This window comes from Dama dama, chromosome 20 (assembly GCF_033118175.1).
Source record: "Dama dama isolate Ldn47 chromosome 20, ASM3311817v1, whole genome shotgun sequence".
Classification (NCBI taxonomy): domain Eukaryota; kingdom Metazoa; phylum Chordata; class Mammalia; order Artiodactyla; family Cervidae; genus Dama; species Dama dama.
Window position 1 is genome coordinate 26,645,117 of NC_083700.1, and position 25,024 is coordinate 26,670,140.

Below are 25,024 nucleotides of genomic sequence, written 5' to 3' on the forward strand. Positions count from 1 at the left end.
CAGCCCTTGGATGAGTCAAGAAAAATGGAGGGGAGACCAACGACCTGACTCATGAAATAAACCAGGCGAGAGACGGAGGCAGTGCCAGAAAAGGCAGAGCCTAACATTTCAGAAGAAACACTCAGTGCAAACGAAGAGGAAAAGGATCCTGGTGCTGGCTGGCAAGCAAACAGAAGACTGGAAAATTGCTCTTTGATGGATCCTGACGCCTGTGGCCATGGAGGGAGCAAAGAGAAAGTCACTCCAAGCCTCAGGAGCATGTCGAGGCCCAGACTAAGTCCAACCAGGGTGCGTTGGTAGCGAGAATGGAGGCAGTCTACCTGAGGCTAAAGACCACTGACTCGGTGTTGACAGCGCCAGGATGAAGGGCAGGGTGAGGAGGCAACAGGGACGGTGCAGCTGGGAGTCGGGGCTTCCGGGAAGGGGTCATTAGATAAACACGCCAAAGCAGTGATCTGGGAAGAATTCCCATCCTCAGACTGGAAGGTTTAAGAAGGAGCAGCAAGAGGCAGGTTGAAGAGAAGGGGATGAAGGATTTTACACAAAGACAACCACTCATGTTATCACTTCATCACCTCTATACTTATTTTCAAGTATGAAGAAACCATGATAGCACTGGCATCTAGTACAGCTGAGGCTGACTTGGTTCTTACTGAAACAGGTCTGGGGCCAAAGTCAAACTCCAGAGAACTGAGCCTTTAGCACTGAATCAAACATGGTGCCATTGAAGGTGGATTTCACCATCTAATGTAGCCGTTAATAGAGATGCTGTGGTCAACAACAAAGCTCAGTGTAAATCCAAATATTGAAGGAACTACAGCCCCCAAATGTAACCACACATCCCTTTCCCTAGAGAAAGCATCATCTTTCAGACAAGGCTGATCATGTTGATAAACACTCACCTGAAACCTAAAATAAGTTCACCATCCAGGAGACACAAAGAAATGAGCAGAGCCGACACGGTCTTTTTAAATAAATCTTTATTTCTCAAACTCAAAGCTTTATTTCATCAAGTTCTAACACATTTTGCGTTGACAAGTGATTTCACCTGCATCCCATGAGAAGGTCAGTGGCCATTACACCAAAGAGGAAACCTCACACAACCTAAGAGATTAATATTGGAAAGGCTATGCAAGAATAGAATAACAAAAAGCTTTCAATTTAGTCTAATTTGTATCTTTTCATCTATAGTAATTTGGAAATTAATGGATAAAGACTTAATTTTCCTAAAGCAGCAATTTTTCTTTTAATTCGCTAAAAAAAAAAAAAAAGAGAGACCAGATGGCTTGAGTTTTAAAACGCCCAGAGATCCATATTATTTAACGACTTCCTCTTTAGTGGATGGTTTTCTCACCTTCCTAGGTGTGAGAAACACCCTTCCAAGGGTGTTTACCCTTGACGATTTGCACCAACTCCCACTAGCCCAGGCAAAACTCTTAAGCATTTTCTTTTGCTTCCACTTAAAACTATTTTTAAGTGATAGGTAAACAAGATTTAGAACTTGACCTCACAAAAAAAAGCATTTTCTTTCCTGATCCTCACCTTGTAAGTCTCCACAAATAATCCTGAAAGGTTGCCTGATCTTTTTAAATATATCCCCTGCTACACACCCCTCCACCGGTGCTCTGAATGGAACTGGCCAAACCAGAGTATGTTCCAAAGTCAGCTGTGACATTCTGGTCTCTGCCAGATGAAAAATTCAAATCCAACCTTGGCAACTGGAAGCTCTTTCACCTCACAGAGTCCACCCCAAGGGTTCTTCCTCAGTGTGGAGCCCCAGTCACATACCCAGGAAGCAACTTCCCTGGGGAGCATCAGGGTCTCTGCTCACAACTACAAAACTTTCATTTGTTCTCTGGAAGAGGAAGTTTGAGCTCAGAATCCAGTTGCATCCTAAAACAAGGCACCGGGACCAGAAGGTTAACTGAAAACGAGGTGTTCCTAAAGTTAGGAGGTCGCTTTTGAGTGGCACCACTTCCCAAAGTTCACAAAGCAGTACTAGTTGTAATCTACTGTGAAGGTAATGGACTGGTGCTAGCAGAGGGTGAAGGACAAGAAGATCTGGGGTTTTAGCAATTTGATTACTAATGCATCACCACAAAACACAGGTTCACACACAGCTCTCCTGTGACTCTAATCCCCACGGAGTAAAAAAAAGTCAAACTGGGGAAAAAAAAAACAAAAACAAACCTTGAATGCCAAACCACATCTGTTACCACATATTAGGAACCTAGCATCTTTCCTACCCACATCTCCCAACCTGCCAGGTCCCCCCAGCTGTGAGCCATGCCACCTCCCACATGCAGTCAGCAGGAACCCTGATCTGAAGGTCTCAATGATGTAGTTTGGTTTCAGAGCTGAAATTATGGAGTGAGGAACAGCATCCCACTGCCAAGGGAAGATTTAAAGGTGAGGTGAAGCTCGAGGCCAGGAATTTGATGCGTCCTCTTCCGCCAACACAAGGGGGGAAAGGTACTGCTTTAATCCCGCGGCTGCTCAACCTGACTCCAAGAAGCAGGCTCCGCTAACGAGCTGCATGCCTGCAAAAAGCATCAGAAAACTGCTCAGAGCCCTGAAGCAAAAGTGAGGCTGCCTGTGTTTATATTAGAACTTGCACTTGAACTCTAGTGCCCTTGGCCACTGCCAAGTTTCACATTACTCAACACACAAAGAAGAGGAACCACTGGACTCAGTACAGGTTCTGAGTACCTGGTGCTTGTGTGAGCAGCACGAAAGGCAGGTTCCAGCTAGAATTTCCAGACACCTGAAATTCAAGGTTACCTGGTTTATTCCGAAGCAGGCCAGAGGCTCCTAGAGCAGGTAGAGATGCCACTAGCCCAGGAGGTGTTTAAAAGTGCAGCTTCGGTGAGTGCACTTTTTTACCCTGGTGGTTCTAGAACACAGGTCTGCTCTCAAACTTCAAAACGGCTGGGCTGACTAAGAACTTCAGGTGAAGGGCAATTGTGCAGTGGTGGTAAAGAACTCAGGGGCTTGAGATTTCTAGCAACTTCTGTGCCTCCCTTCATCCTTAAAGGACTAGTACCAGACAAGAAGAAAAAAGGTAAGTAGAAAGAACTCCAAGGACAAACTGGAAATTTAATTACTTGATGCAGTTCTGACCCCATCTTCAATCTGGACCCTGGTTACCCTGATCCATGAGCCTTCCAGTGGAAGCAATACTGACTTCTGTGAGCAAGTGCTTATGTTGGTGGCTTCATCATATTTCAAAGCTTTGGTTAAACAGATCTGTTATCTTTGTGCAAACATGTTGCCATCTGACCACAATGGCAGCCTTTTAACGACGTGGATGATCACATAGTTTTTAAAGCTGGGGTTCACTCTTCATTGCCCTTTTTAACACTGAAGCACCCCAGGGCCCCCTCCATGCAGAACCAGTCTTGACTCAAAGCCAGCGGATTCGACTGTAACTATCGGCTCACAGGCAACAGGAGCTGGTTACACTAAGAAGTGGCTTCTATTCGCCTTGTCCACAACAGGGATACCAACTAAGCCCTGGGTTTCAGTCACACTTGATCTGCTTTCCAGAGGACCAAGACATCACATTCCAGAACAACAACAAGAACAACAACAACAAAAAACCCTGAAAATATAATCTTTAGAAAAAGGTAAACCACTCCTTTTCTACTAAACATTATGGTAACTTCATTGCTTCAAGCAAGGAGAAAACAATCACTCAGGGCTTGGGATTTTTATGGCCACAGGAAAACATCAAAATCAGGAGCATGGATTTGATTAAATCACGTAAGAAACCAAGCTGGCTGGCAACATGACGTTTCTCTGCCCTTGATAACCCTAAAGTGATGCTTTCTAAGAGATCCCACAAAAAGCTTCAAAGCACAAAGTCCCTTATCTAAACCTACTGGGAAAGCAACAGTAGCCTAGAATTCTCCCATTTACTAAGCTTGCTTCAGACTAGAGAATAACACTGTTTTCCTTCTAAAGTGCGAGTATAAACAAGTATGGTCAATCTACCAGGGTAAGGAAGATTCTTCTTCATTCTCTCAATTCTTCCCAAATACACCAGAAATAATCCTCTCGAGGTGCCTTGGGGGCTTGCTCACACACGAGGCCCCACCGATGGAAGGAGCGTCCACCTCCCACGCAGCAAAGGGATGGCAGGTGCAAATCTAAAGCAATTCTAAACCAGGTTCTGAGTACCTGGTGCTTGTGTGAGCAGCACAGTACGCACACGCATGGCCCATTCCACAGGTCACTTGGATCTACTGAAATTCCTGCAATTCATCTGCTGTCCAAAAAGCCTAGAGAAGGAAACCACTATTCTTTGAAAAGAAAAAACAAAAACAAAAATCAGCCAAAGTACTCCAGAAAAAACAGCCAGTCATACTTAGAATGTGACCAGAATGGGTTTCCAATTAAAACATGGGAAGCCCCTCGTGTCAGTTACTGCAATGACGCTAGACTCGGCACCGTCCTTCGTCTTGGGAAGAGCAAAACAAAAGTGATGAGCTGATAAGCGGGGGGAGGTGTCATTCAACAAGAATTCCTTACTTAAGAAAAGAAAGATTGAACATTCACGTTTCCTATTTACAATCACCCCCCACCACCACCACAATTCTACTTAACGTTAAGTTGCACATTTTATTTTGTTTTTCAAGTTACATTTCAAGAAAAGGTCATTTTTTTTTTTTCTCTCAGCAATACCTCACAATTCCTCGAGATAGCATAGCATCTAAACCATAAACCATATCCCACCAGATCATAAATTCTCCAGCTATCGGCTTTGGTTTATCGAGGAGACAAATCCTCAGCTCCGCTGACAGAGAATAAACATAAGCAGTTTAGCCCCTTGAACAAAATATTAAGCCACAAGAGCACCCTCATGTTTATCATTTTTTTCTGCCTGACTAAAACAGATATAAGAAAATAAGACCATCCGCACAACTTTCACGTTAAATGCTGAGAATTTCAAGTGACATCGCCTTGAGGAGGGCTGAGATCACCTCCCCTAGGCTCCAGTGAGGAGCCCAGCTATTGAGGCGCCTCCCGCCCTGCCCACGTGCTTCCCAATCTCAACAACTGCCCGGAGCTCAGACGTTCAGGACGTGGCATGTTAGTGTCTGTCTTGGAAAGATGTGGAGAGGTCATACTGCCTATAGCCTTTTCCAAAGTGGCCCTGGAATAGCAGGTCCTTTTACAGTTGGCTCATGATACACTGGAGACCCATTCCAATGGGCACACAAAGGAAAAAAAAAAAAAGCCGAATCAGAGCTGAGTTCCGCTTTAAAAGCCAAACACCTACATCTAGAAGGAGGCTCCCCTAACTGAGAGCCCTGCCCTACCCGGGGTGGGGGGTGGGGGGGTATCCCCCGCTGCGGAAAACCCTCGGGTCTCAAGGTTAGTTACAGGGCAGCCAGGTGGGGTAGGGCTGGCTGTAGGTGAGCGGGGGGTGGGCCACGTAGTAGTTGTTGAAGTTGCCGTCGCTGACGTAGGGAGCGGGCTGGTAGTAGCAGGTGACGGTGGTGGCGTTGGGGATGATGTTCTGCTCGGCCAGCACGCGCAGGGCCAGCAGCGAGATGAGGTTCAGGGTCTGCCTGCGCTCGTGGCCCATGAGGCACACGGTGCTCTCGTTGACCACCTTGCGCAGGGTCATGAGGTAGTCGTACTTGCTCCTCTCCTCCTCGGCGAAGTGGTTCTGCAGGTAGGTCTCCAGCTTCCTCTGCTGCTCGAGGATGTCGGGGAAGTCGATGAAGAAGCGGGAGCACATGTAGCGCTCCAGGGTCTTGATCTCCTCCTGGTCGGTCGGCCGGAAGTCCCGCACCAGCAGGTTGCTATACTTGAGCAGCCCCCCGCCCCGGATCTCCTCGGGGTTCTTGGTGGCGATGAGTCTGTTCTGCAGGTGGTCCAGGGCTTCCTCGAAGTCCCCATACACGCTCTCCCCGATGACCGTGGGGTGCAGCTGCTCGGACAGGGGATGGCCGGAGCAGTCGTAGAAGAAAAGCAGGGAGTCCAGGATGATCTGGAACGAGTCCACGCTGAACTCGAACTGGCGCCGGATGGAGTCGACGAACTTGAGCTCCACGTTGCGCCCGTTCTTGTTGGAGAGGGAGATGAGGCTCCAGCGGTCCGTGTCCGTGCACACCTTCACCAGCTTCTGGACGTAGGCCTCCTTCAGGGTCGTGGGGCTGATCTTGAGCTTGTTCACGCCCTCCGGCAGGAAGTTCAGGAGAGAACACAACACCACATCCCTGACCAGCTGAAACTCAGCCTCTGTGGGCAGAGCCACGTGAAAGATGAGGTCCAGGTCTTTGCAGCCCAACCCGTTGTCTTTGACCAGGACATGGCCGGCCGCAGAGCCGTTCAGCCGGACATCCTGCACTTTGATGCCTGCCTCCTCCAGCCGGCCACGGACAGTCTGCACGATGTCCTTGAGTGTGATCTCCAAGGTGGGGAAGTTGCCTCGTCCGTGGATGGGTACCACCTCAGTCAGGACCTCATGCAGACGGCTCACCTGGTCCCAGGTGAGCACGCTGAAGGACACGCAGTCCCTGGTACTGCTGCTCTCCTCTGCCATCTTGGGGGATGTTGTTGCCAGGGAAACTGAAAGGGAGGGGGGGAGAAACAGAGTTAGGGTTCACTTCTCTGTGGCAAAGCAGCTCCGGGGACTCAGAAATGAGGTTGGTTTCTCTCTGAACATCTTCCTTACTGCCAAGTGGTAAAGCGTACATACTGTTGGGTGCTGTGGTGAGGATTAAATGAGTTAAACACATCTAGAACAGTGCCCATGTGGAGTGAGGTCAAAATACACATAAGCTTACCCTGTGCCAATCCGACAACTTGAGCATTTTGTTTTCTATGCTGTGTGTTTGTTTTGCCCGTTTTATCTTCATGAGGGTAGGGTGGGGGTAGAATCTGTGTGTGAGGGCAAGCAGACAAACTCACTAAACCAAGTAACCAAAACACAGCATTATTCAACAGAGGGTCTACAGGTTTTGCTAATTTTCCTTGTTTTCCATGGAAATCGCCTCTCCTGTTTTTGGCTCCCTAACTACATCCTGAGCTGGTTGACACCCAGGCCACAATGCCAAAACAGAACACAGCACCCATAAAAGAAGATTTCTTCCTTCCATGAGTAAATGGATTCTCAACTCTAGGCTTGGAACACAGGACCCACAAAAGAAGATTTCTTCTTTCAGTGAATAGATGGATTCTCAACTCTAGCCTTAGTCCTGCTGGAATTAAGTATGCTGGTACCCTCTTCACTTTCAGGAGCCGTCAGCCCTGTAACAAACACTCCTGTCATCCAGGGTTGGGCCAAGGTATGGTCTGAATGACAAAATTCCTGAGGAACAAAGGGATAGGTCAGCTAAGTACTGGAACTGCTGACCCAGCAAGGAGGCCCCACCCAGGATGTGGAAAAACTCCTCGGGGAAGTGTGATTTTTCAACTCTATTTTGAAAAAGAATCCCTTCAACCTACCCAAGGAAAACAAAGCTAGCACTCAGTGTTAGGAGAAAAAGGTTTCCCAGAGGGCTCAGTGGTAAAGAATCCATCCACCTGCCAATGCAGGAGCCACAGGAGACACAGGTTCGATCCCTGGGTGGGGAAGATCCCCTGGAGAAAGAAATGGCAACACACTCCAGTATTCTTGCCTAGGAAATCGCATGGACAGAAGAGCCTGGAAAGCTTCAGTCCATGGGGTTGCAGAGTTGGACACGACTGAGCACATACGCACTAGGAGAAAAGCATGCTTCTCTAACATCGACTGCTAGAACCACAAAGTTACCCCAGTAACTTTCAACTACGTTATACTGTTCAGAAAACAAAACAACAGATCCCTGGAAATTCTGATGTGGAGTGACAAAAACAGATATATTAGTAAGTCCAGGTACTGTGGCTCCACATGGGTCACGCATTAGCTCGATGGATGGAAGAGACTGAGGTGCTGTCCTCAGACTTCGTAGCAGAGAGGTTTGCTACCCGCTTCACTTTTCTGACTTGGAGACACACAAAACCCATCCCAAGGACCATCAGCTTCGCTGACTGGAAGCTGCCGCCTTTGCAAGCACACCCAGCATGCGTAGGCCTGGGCTTCCAGCTTGGGTTTTCGGTCCTGTGCTGGTGGTACCAGGGGCCCGTGCCTGATCCACAGAGCTCAGACTGACGGGATGGCTGCCGGTCTGTGTTGGGGGCGCTAAGGCACACACCAAGACAAGCCGCTTTCCAGGAGCCGGCCAGCAAGAAGGAGAGTGACAACATGACATCTCAGTACGAGAAAGAACATGTAATATGAAGGCAGAAGAAAGACGTGTCAGTTGACCGGGGCAAACAGGAAGGTCACAGAAAAGCTCATTTATGGGGCAGGGATACAAGCCGGCAGAAAGGCAACAAAGGCTCAGCTGTGCAGAAGGCAACAGGCAGTCGGGAGCCTGGTGAGTTGTCCAATCTGGCCATCATGCGCCTCTCTCCTCAAGTCAGATCACAGGCTCCCTTCAGCAGGGAGGTTAGGGGACTGAATTTGCTGGTTGGCAATGGGAAGGTGGATGACCATGTGATCAAAGCTGGCTCCAGGAAGACGGATGGGGGATGGGTGCCCTTCTGCTTGTTGCTGAAGCAAACTTGCCAAGGGGAAGATGAAACTTTCCCTGCAAACCTGTTTGGACAGCATTAGAAAGCCCTAGGCTATCTAGATTATCCTATCAAAGCACTTCTAAGTTAAGGATACCAACTGAAATTTGTGATGAAATACTTGATGTTTACTGTGGCTGGCCTTTGGCTTCAAGTCAAATGTGGAACAGTAGAGATCTCTCTTTAATGTGCTCTTATATACACTTGGTTCTTTATGGTCCCTTTAATGATGACGGGCAGAGCATGAAGTACACTTGTGCCAACTCTGCAGGACACCACACAATTAAGTCCAAATGATTATAGAAAAGTATGGCTCCAACTCTGCTTTGACACCCTGCTAAATTATGATTTTGTGACATAGATTTCTGCCAGGTGTGCTGACTTACCTATAAAAATACAACTTGCTTTACACTGTGTATCTGATCTTAGTGGGTTTCCAAGGCTCATGTTTCTGATATGGGCATGAGAAGTCACAGCAACACAGGAACTGCGATTCAATCAGTACTTGGAAAAGGAGGAACAATTAATTTTAAGAAAATCTCCAGGAAGAAACTCAATAATGCTATAGAGGTGAATAGCTGTAGGAATCATTTTTGTCCGCACTTTTAAGGACTTGTTTTTTTAAAAAAAAGAAAAGTCATCTAGAGTTAAAGTCAGGACTGCTCCCACATCTAGAACAGTGACTCTTAACATTAGAACTAGGACATCTTACACCTGGGAGAATATGAGGAAAGCTATCACTTGTTCTTGGGGGTGGCAGGGGGTGGCAGAGGGGGCAGTGGGAAGGTGGGAGAGTACATATGCATGAAAATTTTCATATATTTTTAAATCTCTGAACTTGTCATAGATTCAAAGTTAGAATCTATTTTAGACTGAAAATTTGTAAGGTTCTAATGGGAGGAGGGGGAGGAACAGTCAAAAAAGTTATGAAAAAATGGAATGAGGTCTACCAGCATGGTAGGAGATATTATGAAGCCACAAAAATTGAAACAGCATGGTACTGACACAAAAAGATGGACAAATTTATAAAACAGAATTTTTAAAAATCAAAAGGAAATAATAAAAAAGGCATTCAAAATAGAAAAGGGAAAATTGAGACATCTGGGTAGTTATTGAGATTTAAAAAATAAGATGGCTCTTTGCTTATGTCAATCTAAGATCTAAAAGATGAATCAAAGACTTCATCTTCTAGTGTAAAAAGATGAAGACCTAAGAGTAATAGAAAAAACATGAAATTTATGCAAATTTACACAGAATAGGTATTCCTTTCTACATCACACAGCAGTCACAAAAAGTGATGCATTTGCCTATATAAAAATTAAAGTATCTATATTGTGAAAACACTATAAAGAAGTGAGAGGACAAAAGTAGGAAAATACTCATAATATTAGACAAAGTACTCACTTCCTTAATGAATAAGCAGCTCTCATGCATCAGAAATACTAGAACCCTAAGATAAAAGAAAGGGCAGAGGATGTAACAGTGGCTCAGACACCTGTAACATATTCAACCTTATCTTAAAGGGGGGGGAAACTCAGACTTCATGTACCAGTTTTATCTATCAGACTAGCAAAGACCAATAAGCAGACACTTTCGGTACACTGCCCATGGGTTCCCTCTGAAGAACAATGTGGGACTCTCAATTTTAAGTGGACCTATTCTTTGGCATAGCAATTATACTTCTGGGAAGTCTACCCTGGATTTTATTCTATGAGTACACTTGCAAGTATGCACAAGGATATTCACTGAAGTATTCTTTATAAAGCTACAAATAGTCATCAGTAAAAAAGGTTAAATGACTTAATGCGTCTATACAACAGGATACAAATGCATGCAGTTGTCCCTAAGAATGGTGGTAGCTCTATCTGTATGAATATGAAATGCTTATCAAGAGTAATAAAAAAGCAAGTCTGAAACTGTGTGTGTAAAGGCACAAGTCTATGCTTATTCAACCAAAAATCCCTGAAAGGATACATAAGCTCAGCTTACATCAAATACCACTTCCAGGCTAGGGTACAAAGAAAACTTGTTTTATTTCTTTTGAATTTGGAACTTACATATATATTAATAGAAAAAACTTAAAATCTTATGAGCCATGTTCCAGAATCTCTCCCCTATGAAACTTCTAATCTGCTACCTTGTTTACGCTCTTTAATTCCTTTCTTTGCAGCCCATCCCACCATCCCCATACCCATTTATCAACATCAAATGCACTTAGAAGCTTCCCCCACTTTCAGCCTAAAAACTGATCTCTAGAGGGGCAGGATGAGGGGGAGGGACAGTTCTAATCTGGAAGGGCTTTTATGCAATTTTCTACTTATGTGTTGTCTAAAAGACAACGTCCACTGTGGGTATATTATTTAAAAAAAAAAAAAAACAACTTTCAATGGGTAAGCCATCTCATCTAGTGTCATTCTATTTAGCATACAAAAATGTTTTCTGTAGTTTCACAAGAATTACTGTTTCCCATTTCAGATGTACTATAGCTATGTCTATACACATAGCTATAGTGAGAGAGCTGTATGTCTATAGCTATATGTGAGAGTTGGACCATAAAGAAGGCTGAGTGCTAAAGAATTGATGCTTTCAAACTGTGGGGCTGGAGAAGACTCTTGAGAATCTTTTGGACTGCAAGGAGATCAAACCAGTCAATCTTAAAGGAAATCAACCTTAAATGTTCATTGGAAGGACTGATGCTGAAACTGAAGCTCCAACACTCTGGCCACCTGGTGCAAAGAGCCGACTCATTGGAAAAGACCTGGATGTTGGGAAAGATTGAGAGCAAGAGGAGAAGAGGGCGACAGAGGATGAGATCATTAGATAGCATCACCGACTCAGCGGACATGAATTTGAGCAAACTCCAGGAGACAGTGAAGGACAGGGAAGCCTGGCGTGCTGCAGTCCATGGGGTCACAAAGAGTTGGACACAACTGAGCAACTGAACAACAACAGCTGTCCTCATGGTGTTGCTGATTATTGGTTGCAGTTGCAAGAACCTTAATAAATGCAATAAACACTTTTTCAGGAACCCAAGATGCCTATGGTTGGCATCTTCCATGTCAACAACTTCTGACACATATATGAATAGTGGAGTTAATTCTCAGAAAAAAAAAAAAACAGTCTATATAAAAGCACAGCGTGGGACATATGCTAAGTCCATGGTATAGTTGTTTTTTCTTTTTTGGCTAACCTTGAATTGGTCTATACACATTTGTCAATTTAGTTACTCTTTAGATTCAGTCATGAAGCCTGAGGTTTTCTCTGTTTGTTGATACATACATCATTTTTAAAAAAGCTTTTATTTATTTATTTGACCATGCCGCTTGTTATGCAGGATCTTAGTTCCCCCACCAAGAATTGAACCCAGGCCCCTTGCAGCGGAAGTAGAGTCTTAACTACTGGAACGCTAGGAAAGTCCCCATGGTATAGTTTTTAATTCTCTCAATTTATCATGACTTAGATCTGGAGGAGCTCTTGAAGCTATTGAAAGTTCAAATTTAGGTTGTGTTTGTATTTGTGGTTTAGCTTATGAGAAGTGTCCCAAATAAGTTAACGATGCCCATTAGACATAAATCCTTTGTTTTCCCTCATCCAGCCAAACAATTTCAAATACCAAAGTACATTTACAAGTTACTTAGACAAATGTGGTATGACTAGAATAAATCTAAGTCGTAGGCCTCAGTGCTTAGATTACACACCAGAACTTTGTGTAACAGTAGTTTTTAACTACTAGAGATCAACACTGATATAATCCCCATATAAGAGAATTACTTGAAACAGTCTCAACTCATGAAAGGCCCTGGTTAAAGGCAAATTCTAATTAGCAGAATAAACAAAATAGTAAAACACAAAATAATTTGAAGCCTGGTAAATTCAAATGAAAGTGCTTTTTACTCTCTTTTCACTGTCTTTACTGTCCTTTTACTGTCTGAGAAGCATATTCATTGAATTTGCTCAATAGAAATTGGGAAAGGTGGGAACCACTATTTCTCATTGATTTGAAAATTTAGGCACCTTTTCAGGTACAATGAGGATGAACAGTTGCCTGCTCAGTTTAAGCTACTTAATCTTCTAAAAAGTTTGGCTCATGATGAACTATCTTAGGTACCCTTAAATTCCCTTTTCTTTTAGCATCTGGCTGCAGCAGCAGGATAAAATACACACAAGTGGAAAACAGCTTTGCAGAGATGGCAGCACAAGGTAAGAGGAAAAGATGAACTAAAGCCCAAAGATGACACCAAGCTCCCTGAGGACAAGAGGATGTCTAACTTATCTTTGTTTCCCACTGCCTAGCACACTCAAGGCAGTTGGATCTGAAAGCCAGTCTGAGCCTTCATTGAAAAGAAAAAAAAAAAATGCCATTTCCAGTCCTGGTGGTTCAGAGGGTAAAGCGTTTGCCTGCAATGCGGGAAACCTGGGTTCCATCCCTGGGTCAGGAAGATCCCCTGGAGAAGGAAATGGCAACCCACTCCAGTATTCTTGCCTGGAGAGTCCAATGGACGGAGGAGCCTGGTGGGCTACAGTCCACGGGGTCGCCAAGAGTCGGACACGACTGAGTAACTTCACTTTCACTTTCAGTCTTGCTCCCTAGTTTATCTAGACCCCAGAAGCCGGAGTGACAGACTATGAAAGCATGAAGGGACTTCAGGCAAGCAAAAGGACAGGCAGGTGGACAGGTTGGAGACAAATGCTAAGAGCACTCGTAATACTTTCAAGCCTTATGGTCGAGGGCTAGTGTCAAATCAGCATTGATTCCTCTGTGTGCCTGGCATTAGAGGTAGAAGTATCCAGAGTCCTTAGCACGTGTGGAGAGGTACATCTGTGAAGTTAAAGAATGGTATATATTTACGTCTAGGTTCCGACATTTGTCATGGAAGTCCCAGAAGGTTCTGTGGAAAAACTGCAGTGTGAAACAGGGTGCTCTTGGCTGTGGCAGCCACTCCATCCAGCCCGCAGAGAGCTAAGCGGCACCTCTGCCCCTGACCCTGCTGTGGGCTTAAGAACACAAAGAAACTCAACCCAGTTCAGCATTCCTTTGATGACAACATGCCCTCATACTGCTAACCGGGTGTTACCTCAATGGTCTGGATCTTCCTAGTGACCCTTTCCAGCTCAGGGTCAGAGACCTGGCTGTGGGTAGTGGACCAAGCCTGGTGTCAGGGTCCCAGGGAGGTATGTGTATATGGGACAAAGACCCTCACCACCCTGGTTCCTGGCCCTGGGGGCACCCGTGTTCCACATGAACTCTTCTCCTCCGTGTACAACCGAGGGCACTTTAAGCAAAAAGAAACTACTTCCTTGCTTATAAAAGCCTAGATAATTTAAACAGAAGTGAAAGTAGATGGCAACACCCTTTATAACATCCCATCCCACCCCTTCCCTCATCTAGCTGAGTGAATGGAAACCACAGCTCTGGGCCTATTTCTTTTTTCCTATAAAATAATGGTGTAGAGGTGTGCGGGCAAGCAGACAGAAGAGTACTTAGTACAAGCCACTCCATGTCCAATCCCATTAATCCTTACACGCACTCTACATGAAAGTGAAAGTTGTTCAGTCATGTCTGACTCTTTGCATGGACCCCATGAACTGTAGCCCACCAGGCTCCTCTGTCCATGGAATTCTCCAGGCAAAAATACAGGAGTGGGTTGCCATTTTCTCTTCCAGGGGATCTTCCTGCCACAGGAATCCAACGCCAGTCTCCTGCATTGCAGGCAGGCAGATTCTTTACCGTCTGAGCCACCAGGGAAGCCCACACAAAGAATAAGGATCAGGAAAGATTAAGTGAATTGACCCCAGGTCCTCAACTCTGGAGCTAATGTTCTGACTCTCAGAACTGGTGGCAAATTCCACCTAGGTCGAGTTCTGCCAGTAGTGAGTGGCAGATGGGGAGAGGACAGTAAGTTCATGCTACAAACCCACATGTACACTGGGATGACCAGTTCTTGCTGCTACCAAAGTGATCTTTCCTGAAACAGAAATTTTATTGGTCTTATCCAAATAAGGGAGAAAGCTGCCTTCTGCTAACTATATAACCATGACACCTTGTCTTCCCATCACCCCTCATCCCCACCATATACACTAAAGACAGCAAAGCTTCAGTCAACCAGCCTTCACTGCCAGCTTGACTGCAACCTCCAGCTAAGCAAAAGATGTGAGTCAGGATTCGGTGGCTTAGAGGTGCCCCTCAGAGAGGCACCAGTGAACCGAAGCCCTTGCCAGGGTGCAGGAAATCCTAGCTCTCGGTGGGGGGTGGGGGGGCGGGCGGTGCCTGCACATCAACTGTTTCATAACAGAAATATTTAACTATTTCTCAACCACATCCTTTCCTCACTGGGTTAACTTCACCATGTGCTCAGATGCTCTGGCCAGTACTGATAGGTGCAGAGCCTTCCAGGGGCTCTTCCTATAGAGACGGCTGCAGGTAGGGGACACCAAATGGGACTAGAGCTTTGGCCAGGTGACCTATGAGCCACTAAACCAAATATCTGACAATGTCCCAAACAGATGGCATCATCTACTCAGTGGACATGAGTTCAAACAAACACCGCGAGACAGTGAAGGACAGGGAAGCCTGGCAAGCTGCAGCCCATGCAGTCGGACACAACTGAGCGACTGAACGACAACAAACAGGCAGCAGAATAGTGCTGGAAGTTCATGGGGATCAGCATGCTTGATTCCTAAAACAATCCTGCAAGGGAGATACTATTTCCTTACTTTTAAAGGTGGGGAAGCTAGGGAACAGAGAGACTACATGTTAACTGTCCAAGGACACACCACTCAGGAGACAGAAATAGGACTTAGGAGGCTTCCTGAGAGGCAGGTAGCTTTGGTGTACATGCTAGGGTGGGAGCACAGCTTTGAAGGTAAGCTGGTTGCTCAGGAAGTTGTAGGAAGAAGATGGCAATAAGAAGAAAAGAGAGAAGAAAGGTATGAAGCTTTGTTATAAGATGGTGGCAAAGAAGTTGGCCAGAAGTGCTAAGGCCCCCTCGGTGGAGTAACGCCAGACGGCAACTGCCCAAGCAAGGCCTTTAGAACCAGAGTATCTAACAACTGTCAGCACAAAACTCTCTCCCTCAAAAGCATCACGGATATGAGGGTGTACCCAGCCTGGTGGGAACCACCAGAATTGAACGTAACTAAGTACAGACATGCTACATAGTCATGCGAATGCATGTCATAAAGCAACAATGGCTGAGAGGTGAAGGCCTGGGATCCTCCCTTCTGAGGAAGCTCCAGAATGCTGGCCAGGTCAGGAGTGGTGGTGATTTCAGAGAAAGCAAGTCAGGAAGCGAGAGGGAAGCCAGGAATGGAAGGAGCTGGGGCAGTCAGCTTGCTGAGCATTAAGAGGAAACAGTAATAGCACAAGAAGGAGTTTTTAGGAATGAGCTGATCCAGGTCTGGATCTGCAACTAAGGTGCATGCCCCGCTCACAGAATAAAGGAGCAGCCTTTGGGAGTTGCTCTGGTGGCTGGAAGATCAGGACTGTGAATCTGCTGACGAAGCAACAGAACAGGATACTCCCTGCAGACAAGAGGGCAATTTGATGGGATCCAAGAACAGATAACCCCACTGGAGCTGCGGAGAAGAGGTAGACAAATTGGCAAGAAGTGACCAGAACCCCAAGGGCTGACGCAGGAAGGAGAGCTGAAACACACCTGAAAACAGAAGCAGCCTGGAACAGACTGACAAACGCCTGCACGTTGGACCTAAGGCTGGACACCTGCCTCTTTTCCCACCAGCATGCAGTCTGACCCCTGACAACCTTTTATCCTCGAGAGAGAGTCAGGCGCTTGGAATGACCATGGACTTGATATATGCTGCAGCAGATAAGTGGGCAGAAAGCAGAAAAACCAGGGTCAACAGGGATTCAGTCTTCTGCAGTGAAATCCTCCTTCACTCCTTGAATTCCTAGGGTGGTGAAGGACGAAGTTATCTAGGACCAGGGGGCAGCCTGAGGAAGCCTTCTGTCTGCCAGCCCCTTGGCAGGGCCCCGGGTGAGCCCACCACCTGCAAGGCAGCCACATTCTGGAAGCTCTCCCACCAGCCCAAAACACACTACAAAGTCACAGATAACCAAGACGCACACCTGTGGTTTATGTACATGGAGTAAGAGTTTACATTAGTCAACTGCCCAGAGCAACAGAACCAGATACAATAATGCCCTGTTTATTAAAAGGATAAGAAAATACATTCCTTGTTGACTTTTTCCAAGAAGTTATGTTTACAGCTGAAGTTACGATGTTGAAGCTGAAGCTCCAATACTTTGGCCACCTGATGTGCAGAGCCGACTCATTAGAAAGGACCCTGAGGCTGGGAAAGAATGAGGGCAGGAGGAGAAGGGGACGACAGAGGATGAGATGGTTGGATGGCATCATTGACTCAATGGACATGAGTTTGAGCAAACTCCGGAAGATGGTGAAGGACAGGGAAGCCTGGCGTGCTGCAGTCCATGGGGTTGCAAAGAGTTGGACACAACTGAGCAACTCAACCACAACAATAATGTTTACAGCTGCTCATTCAACCACCCGCAGACACACTCCACCTCTGTCAGAAGAAAAAAGTGCCCCTTGCCTCAAAGCCATGCCCAGTTCTCGGGTCAGTGATACAACAACTCAGCAGGTGGTCTTTTCTCATCCAGCTCCGGCACACTCAGCCAGAAGCCTCAATCTATTTTCTCAGAGTTATCAGCCTCCTCCTGGTCATTGAGCTCTGATGTTTACTAGAGTCAAAAAATTTGGTTCAGTTCCCACAGCGACTGCGATGCTGCCTGAGCCAAAGGCAGAGTCTCCCAGGTGGAAGTGGAAGCAGGCACAGAGGCTAATGCCCCCTCGCTCTGCCCAGGTTTTCCCCAAGAGAGGAATCTACGAGCAGCCCCTCCCCACTGATGCCAACATATAGTTTTTCCTCGCTATCAATGCCTGGGCCCCACCCACAGACACCCACCCTACGATGACTCCAAACAGAAAGCTTGCTCCTGTCTTTCAAAATAGGACGCTTAGGCAAGTGTGGCTGGAGAGATAACGCTGGAAGAAGTCATGCTGTGGCAGCAAAACAGCATGAGACAGAATCAAAACACTGGCCCAGATGTTATAACAGGAACACCACAGAAGTTCAAGTGCTTAAAGGAATACCCTGAATCGTGGCAAATGCAAATATTAACAAGATCAGAACACAGATATCTTTGGAAGGGAGAGGGGCATAGAAGCCTTGATGTTTCCAAGGTGTCAGCATGATTAAGTGCTACATACACAACTGGAAATAATCCGTGTTGCTACTGGGTACCTCCCTCCCTCCTACCAAATGCCTCTTTCTGAAGCAGAGATGTTACCGGTCTGAACTCATTTAAAGAGATCCCCAGAGCCGGTCCCACAGTTTTAGACATTGACTAGGCTGAGAAAATAGGATGATTCCAAGGAGACCTTACAGTAAAGATGAAGAAGTTTACGTACAATCCATAGGGTTTAAGGGCTGAGAGCTTCCAGGTTTGATCAAGGGTTATGTCCACAAGCTACTTTACCATCTAACTTTCTGGTTCAGAGCTCTGAACAGTTGTCAGTTGTCTAAAAGGACAACTCAGTCAGCTAAAAGCCCCATCTCATCACAAGCAGCATACTTGGGCCTTATCAGCAAAGGGACAATCAACTCTCAGTTGCTCAAATGCAGCACAGCACTTCTCCTACTCTGAACATATACAACCCCCTTCACTGATACCTAGCAGGAGCTGCCTTCATTTCCATGAGATGCTAATTACATACACAGTTCCATGCCAGTTTTAGTTTTGCACAGATCCTTCCCTGCAGAGTTAACTTTCACATAGCAGGTACCTGACCTCCAGGTACTGAGCATGGTGGCGGCCAGAGTGAAGATCACCAGGCTCAGTGGTCCCTCTGATATCATCATAAATACTGCTAAGAACAGAAATTTATTAGGTAGGAGGATGGGGAGGTGGGAAGGGAGTGAAGGGATGGGATTGAAGTAAAGGAATGAGACCATGGAGCGATGTCTGTTTCTGCACCAATGGCCAAACCACCCCCTCGTCTGTGGTGTCCCCCACTGTGTGAAGCCCAATCATGCATATGGCTCACTGGGATGCTTGTCATCAAATTAGCATTTACCAAGTAGCATCAAACAGCATCATGTGTTGCTGTTATCAGGCATCTTGTAGACACCTTTTACATAACAGCTATTTCTTCTCCCATTGTCAAGGTTTAATTGTTGACTAATTAAATTTTGGACTCCTGCTCCCTGGCCAGTCTCAGAAGATTTTACCTGCAGTTCTTTGAAATTCTATAACATTATGATTATTCTCTATAAAACTATAGAAAAACAAGAGAATGCACGCAAGACTAGGACTCAAACACCCAGTATGTCAGTGTCAGGTCTGACACACACAGTGAATGATTACCAGTCAATAGGCCACAATGACTGAGCTTCCTTTCGTTCTTTTGGATATCAGAGTGCCTGCAGCATTCCGAGTACTGCTCTAGGAACTTACGATCCATGAGGAAGCAGAGACCAAGACCTCTGCCCTCACAGAGCTTAGATTCTAGCTCACACTCCTTCTCTAAAACCTCCTGTTATTAACTCCTGACTCGCATGCACAGAGAATAAGGATTTGAGAATGAAACATTTTTTGCAGATGGCCTGGATCTGTGCCACCTGATAATGCACCACAAGCTGTTGGGCACCTGAAATGGGGCAAGTCCAAACTGAGATGTGCTGTCTACATAAAATATACACTGGATTTTAAGCACTCCATACAAGGGTTTGGGAAAGTAAAATAACCCTTAATATTTTTATATTGATGACACATTGAAAAGATAATGTTTGACATGATGGGTTAAATAAATTTTTTTTCACCTGTTTATTGTAATGTGACTATTAGGAATGTAATCGTGATTCATATCTCTGTTGTCCTTCTTACAATGAAGAAACTAGAGGTCGAATTTGAAGAAACAGTGGTGCTTCCAGGGCCAGAACCCAGGTGTCCTTATAACTAAGGCAGCTTCAGAGGTGGGGGAGGGGTGGGGGGAGTGGAGAAAGATGAAGACAGCAAAGGGGCTGGGCAAGGGAGACAGCAGAAGTGCCCATGCCTCATCCAACACCCTCGGGCCAGCACCTGGACACAGAGCAGGTGCCAAGGCAGTGCCCAGTTCATCTCTGTGTCTGGATCAGCACTCTTCCCAGGGCTGGCCAAGCCCACACAGAGTCAGTTGACTGAGGTGGTCCTGACAACCTCAACCATCACAAGCATGGGTCAGGGATAAACAGGGTATGTCTGGGGGAATGGGGTAGCATTCCAGGCAAGGTGGAGGATCACCCCTCCTCACATTCTAGTAAGGGCTACGCAGGGCGAGAAACGCTTACGATGCCAATACGAGATGGTGGGAACAGTTAGTTCAAGGTTCATGGATAATTTTCTTCTCAAAATGCGTTAACAGGGAGTGAATATAGAGACAGACATGGAATTTTCTGTGCTCATCCAATGTTAACATCAGGTTTAAAAAAAAAAAAAGAAACAAAATAAGGTACAAGGTAGAACTGTAAAGAAGTACTGATGAGGAGGGGGTGGGATACAGGCATCCCCCAGTGGGGTAAGAACATAAGTTTCTGAGAAGGGTCCAGAACTAGGTCAAAACGGAATATGGGAAAGGAGGAGGAGCATTAGCTTGTTCAAATATTTGAATGTGTGTTCCATGAGGTAAGGGAGGGCAGTTAGGAAGGGAGGTCAGGAACAAATGGAAGGTGGGAAAGGTACAGGTCCCAGAAGGAGCCAGTCTTCTAGAGGGATGGGTAGTGCCTACGAGCTTGTGAAGGTGCTGGAGGTGGCTGGCGGGTGGAGAGCTGGCCGGAGGGAGGGAGAGGCGCTGGGCTGCCGCTCTCATGAAGCAGCTGTCTGCAGACTGAAACCAGGTCAGCGATGGCAGCGGGAAACAAAAAGTTCAAAAAGAGAAAGACTCAGCAGATCGAGCAGTCAGTGAACATGGAGAGAGAAAGGCTGAGTGAGCGTTGTGAGGCTGTGCTGGGTGGATGCGCAGAGGGAAAGAGCTTGAAGGGAGTGGGTTCTGGAGCTTGCCCTGAGGACTTCCAGCTGTCGGCCAATTAGTCGTCACTGCCCATGGGCTCCAAACCTACACCCTGGAGGCCTCTGTTTTTAAAGAGGCCCCGAAGCCACCCAGCATTTTGGGCCTGCAGCTTTCGATCGAAAAATGTGTTCCAGCACCTTGGCCCACCAGGACACCATCCCCTGAAAGGTGCTTCCCTCTCTGGAGGAATGGCAGTAGATCTAGTTAACAGGCACACAGGCCCAGCATCCAGCATTCGGCAATGAGCACAGACTCCTGCCCCTGGGGCTCACGTGCCAGTGGCTGCAATAAATCGGCAAAATCCGAGTGCCCCGGGGACATTCTGAGGCTGACCCGGTTCCATTTGCATCCAGAGCATTTCCACGGGCCTTTTCACATACCATTCCCTTGGCCTCCTTGGCACCTGGCACAAACGCCTGCCTCGGAAGCACTTAACCACTTACGAACTCGGTCACTGTTATCCAAGAAATAAACACTTTACACAGTTGGGTGACCAAGACTCCCAAAGGCTCCGAGACTAAAAAACATCCTACATGGAGAGTTGCTTAACGTCAGCAATTATTTCTTCACATTTGTTTTCTCCTATTGTTCCAAGATGTTCTGCAAACAGTTCTAGAACAGGCTACAGGGCCCAGCTGCACAAAATCTATGAATTCTAAACAATTCATAAGGCTTTCTTACATAGTTGGGCTATACAAAAATGCCATTCCCATTTAGAATTCCTCTAAACAATTAAAATTTCAAAATTAAGCTTCCCCATTAACGCATGTAGTAAAAGGATAAAAAAGTTCGAGACCAGAAGCTCCGGAAGCATCACAGATCCGCACTCTGCTGTACCCAAATGGCTTTAAACACATAAACATTTCTTGAAACACAGAGGTGTTGGCTTCATCACAATACTGCTTATGCCAATTTATTTAACATGTTACAGTCAAAATACCAAGATGGCAGAAAGCATTTTTCTATATTGCCTCGTTTACCTAAGTGACCACACACAAAAGCAACGGACCTTATCTAACTGGAGTAATGTTTTATCCCAAGAAACACCAGACTCTGCCGTGGCTTCCCCTTAAGCCCCGCCCCCATCCCTTAACAACAAGATGAAGCCCAGAGTCTGGGACAGACTGCGAAACCCAAACACAACATCACAGGTTTAAATTAACTCATGAAACTAGTCCTGGGTATCTACAAGATGTTTTCTTGGTAACACTGAAAGGGTTTACCACATCCGTTCACTGTTCTTGGTTTGTCATTCTTTAGGGACTGACACCACACACACGACACATCAAAAATGAAAATGCAGACAAGGGTACGACATAATCGAGCAGCTGAAAAAATCGTGTCATTTTCTAATTTTGCATCGAATGTGCCAAGTTTCTGGCACTGGGAGAACAAGGACGCTCCAGTCCACAGGAAGTTATCTTTACTGCCGGGCAGTTCCTCAGACTCTCCTAAATGTGAGGACTTCTCTGTTCTGATGGGCAGTGCTCAATGTGTACAAGCTGGTCTGGCCTTGAACAGGGCCACGCGCAGGCTCAGTGGGGCACTGCTGGGGGTGGGGGTGGGGCCGGCCAGCGGCTGCAACTCAGGATGTGATTCGGTGGCTACTTGCACTCTCAGGAGAGCTGAGGATGCTAAGTAGGCAGAGCCCGGGTGCTTGACTAAATCATGGCCATTCTGACAAACAGGCCAAGTACCAGTCAATCCTTTCCTTCAATTGCCCCAGCTTAATCTTTGGATACAAGGTAGGTATCGTGGAAGAAACTAAAAGAGTGCTGCTACTTATTCCCTGAACACACAGTAACTTATGAAATTTGGGACTGTTGTTTGGGGTAACAATTTAGAGGCAGAAAAAAGTGTTTGTTTTTTTTTTTACTTTGATGTTGAAGTTATCCCCAGCTACCTGAACAATTATATACAATATACCCAAATCTGCTGTCCAAAAACTCCTTATTGAGAATAAGGGGACTCTAAAGGTGTGGGTATACCTTAAGATACAAGTTTTTAGTTATCTCAAGTAAAAGCTTGACTCCAGAGATACTAAATTTTCTATCTTCACAAACAAGAATGTCAAAGGGCAGAACTCCGGCTGCCCCACCTCCGAGCTTCCCTGAAAGGGAGAAAGTCAGCGTTTTCCAGTGCACACCCCACCCCCTTGGATAGCAGGCTCTCAGGGTCTCCAGTTCGGGACTCAGTGCCCCCATAACACCTCTGCGGATTTAAGAAGGCACAATTCCTGGTAAGCACTCCTACCCCCCTGACGGCTTTGGCTCACTTCCCGGCTGGCTTCCCTGCCAAGTCACTCACGTTGAAAGGTTAGTGTAGCCAACAATGGCCACTCACATCCCACCCCCACCATCACCACCCGCTGCAGGCAGCTGGGCCAGGCCAGGAACCTACTTCAGGAGGATTTAATAATCTTCACTTTACTTCCTGGGGAGCTTCAGGTTCCCAACCTCCCTACCAAATCTCCTGAATACCAACTGTCACAATACAAATGATTACACAGTCTTTATAAAGCTTCCTGTAATAAGTGCCCAGTAACACTCCACGGTGTGCACGTTATAACTACATTACAAACAAATGGACATTTAAATGGCAGCTGGTCCCTACCTAAGACAAAGATTTAGTCAGCCCTTCAGAAGCCTCCCTTCGGACCAAAAAGAAAAATAAAGAAAGAAGGGGCAGGCGGGCAAGGCGACCGAGCGGATCCCTCCCGCGGGGTCCATTCCTAACAGTCGGTTCTAGTGAGCTCGGGTCATCTCGCACTCTCCAGAGAAACTCGCCAGGCATTTCCCCGGAAATCATCCCTTTCCTTCGAGGTAGCTCCGTTCTGTTTTCTCCGACAAGCGTTCTGCGTTTAGGTGTGCAGTTACCAACCTGTATCTCTTCAGGTTCGTCCCCCTCGTCCGACTCCCTCCCACCTCCGCGATCTGGACTGCGACACCTCCCGGGCACCGCGCCTCTAAGCCGCCCGCGGCTCCGCTAGCCGAGTCCGCTGACGGCCGTGGCTTTCAGTAGACAGGCTAAGCAAGTTTCACTCCTACAAGGGGAGGAACCAGATCACCGACGCAGTATTCCCGACGAGTTTCCGAGAGAGGAGCAGCGCACCAGTCACCCGCTTGGATCGCTTTGCGGCTCTCGGTGTCCCCAGTCTAGTGAAAACCCAGGAAAAGTTAGGGATCTCCGCCCTCTCCTCCAAAACCCGTCTCGGGTTCCCAGGCCAGATACAGTCACGGACCGCTGCGTCCCTAACTGCGCCTTCCGAAACCGCCGCATTTGAATTCGCTCCTGGCCGGCTGGCCGAGGTATGCACGCCCGCGGGAGCGCGGGGGAGAGCCCAAAAGACCGCAAGGGAGGCAGGGGTGGCGCGGGAGCCGTCGGACCCGGGGAAGGAGCCGAAGGCCCCCATCACACACTCTTCGGCCGTCCGGCCCGCGCCCGGCCACTGCGCAGTCTGCGGGACGCGCGCAGCAGGAACTCGCTGAAGTTTGCCAGCCCCAGCCGAAGTCTCTGGAAAGTTGCAGCTCCCTCTCGGAGCGTCTCGCCTGGCCCACGGGGTTGGTCCGTCTAGGGGGCGGGGGTGACGTCGCGGGAGCTGGAGGCAAAGGGAGAGCAGGGGCCCGGCACCTGTCCGTACCCACCCCCTCCGGCCCCCGCGCCCCCACCAGGCTCGGCGAAGACTAGAGCTCTGCTGGGCCAGGATAGACCCCCCGAAGGCAGAGCGCGCGGCTCTCCGGGACTGCGCATCCTCGCACCTTTAGAGGAGGGGGCCATGGACTCACCTGGGCGGCGGCGGAGACCACTGAGGCAGGTCCTTGGCGTGGGCAGCCCCCCAGCAGGAGCGGCGCGGTCACTACAGCCCCCGGGCAGCGGCACTGAGTGAGCCGTCTTGCCGCCGCCCCCTCCGTTCTTATACGGCCTAACCACGCCCCCGCCCCCCGCCCCCGCCCCCACCCCCGCCCCTTAGCCTGCCCTCCCGGGGGAGCGAGGGGCGGGGCGGGGCGGAGCCGGCGCCCACAGGATCCTTCCGCCTGGGCGCTGACGGCAAGGGCAGGGCAAAAGGTGCCCTCTGATTGGCTCCTCGAGTGAATGGTTGCTGAGAGACGAGTAAATCTTCGGCGGCGGGAAGGGGCCGGGGTGCCCAAGAAGGTAGCACTGCGCAGGCGCAATAGACAGGGGCTGCGTCGACAACCCCATAACTTTGGTGTTAATGGGACTCCTTTCTTTCTACTTTCCGCTACCCTCTTTTCCCCCATTCCTATCATAACTTCTCACCCAAGTTTTTCCCATCTCTATTCCGCTCCCTCGCAGGACTGTTTTTCTTTAGC

At 47.3% G+C, this 25,024-nt stretch overlaps 1 protein-coding gene across 2 annotated transcripts; it reads right to left on the minus strand.

The window, feature by feature from the left end:
* Window positions 1-962: 962 nt before the first annotated feature.
* On the minus strand, window positions 963-24,596 carry TENT5C (terminal nucleotidyltransferase 5C). 2 transcript variants are annotated; one of them, XM_061121049.1, is made up of 3 exons: window positions 24,479-24,568; window positions 10,012-10,057; window positions 963-6,579 (listed from the first exon to the last, which is right to left on the minus strand). In XM_061121049.1, the coding sequence occupies exon 3, from the start codon at window positions 6,551-6,553 to the stop codon at window positions 5,378-5,380; it is 1,176 nt and encodes a 391-aa protein (XP_060977032.1). In that variant the 5' UTR covers window positions 6,554-6,579; window positions 10,012-10,057; window positions 24,479-24,568; the 3' UTR covers window positions 963-5,377. The 2 variants fall into 2 exon arrangements, with proteins under 2 accessions (XP_060977032.1, XP_060977031.1); XM_061121048.1 differs by lacking the exon at window positions 10,012-10,057 and having other exon boundaries at window positions 24,479-24,596.
* Window positions 24,597-25,024: the final 428 nt, after the last annotated feature.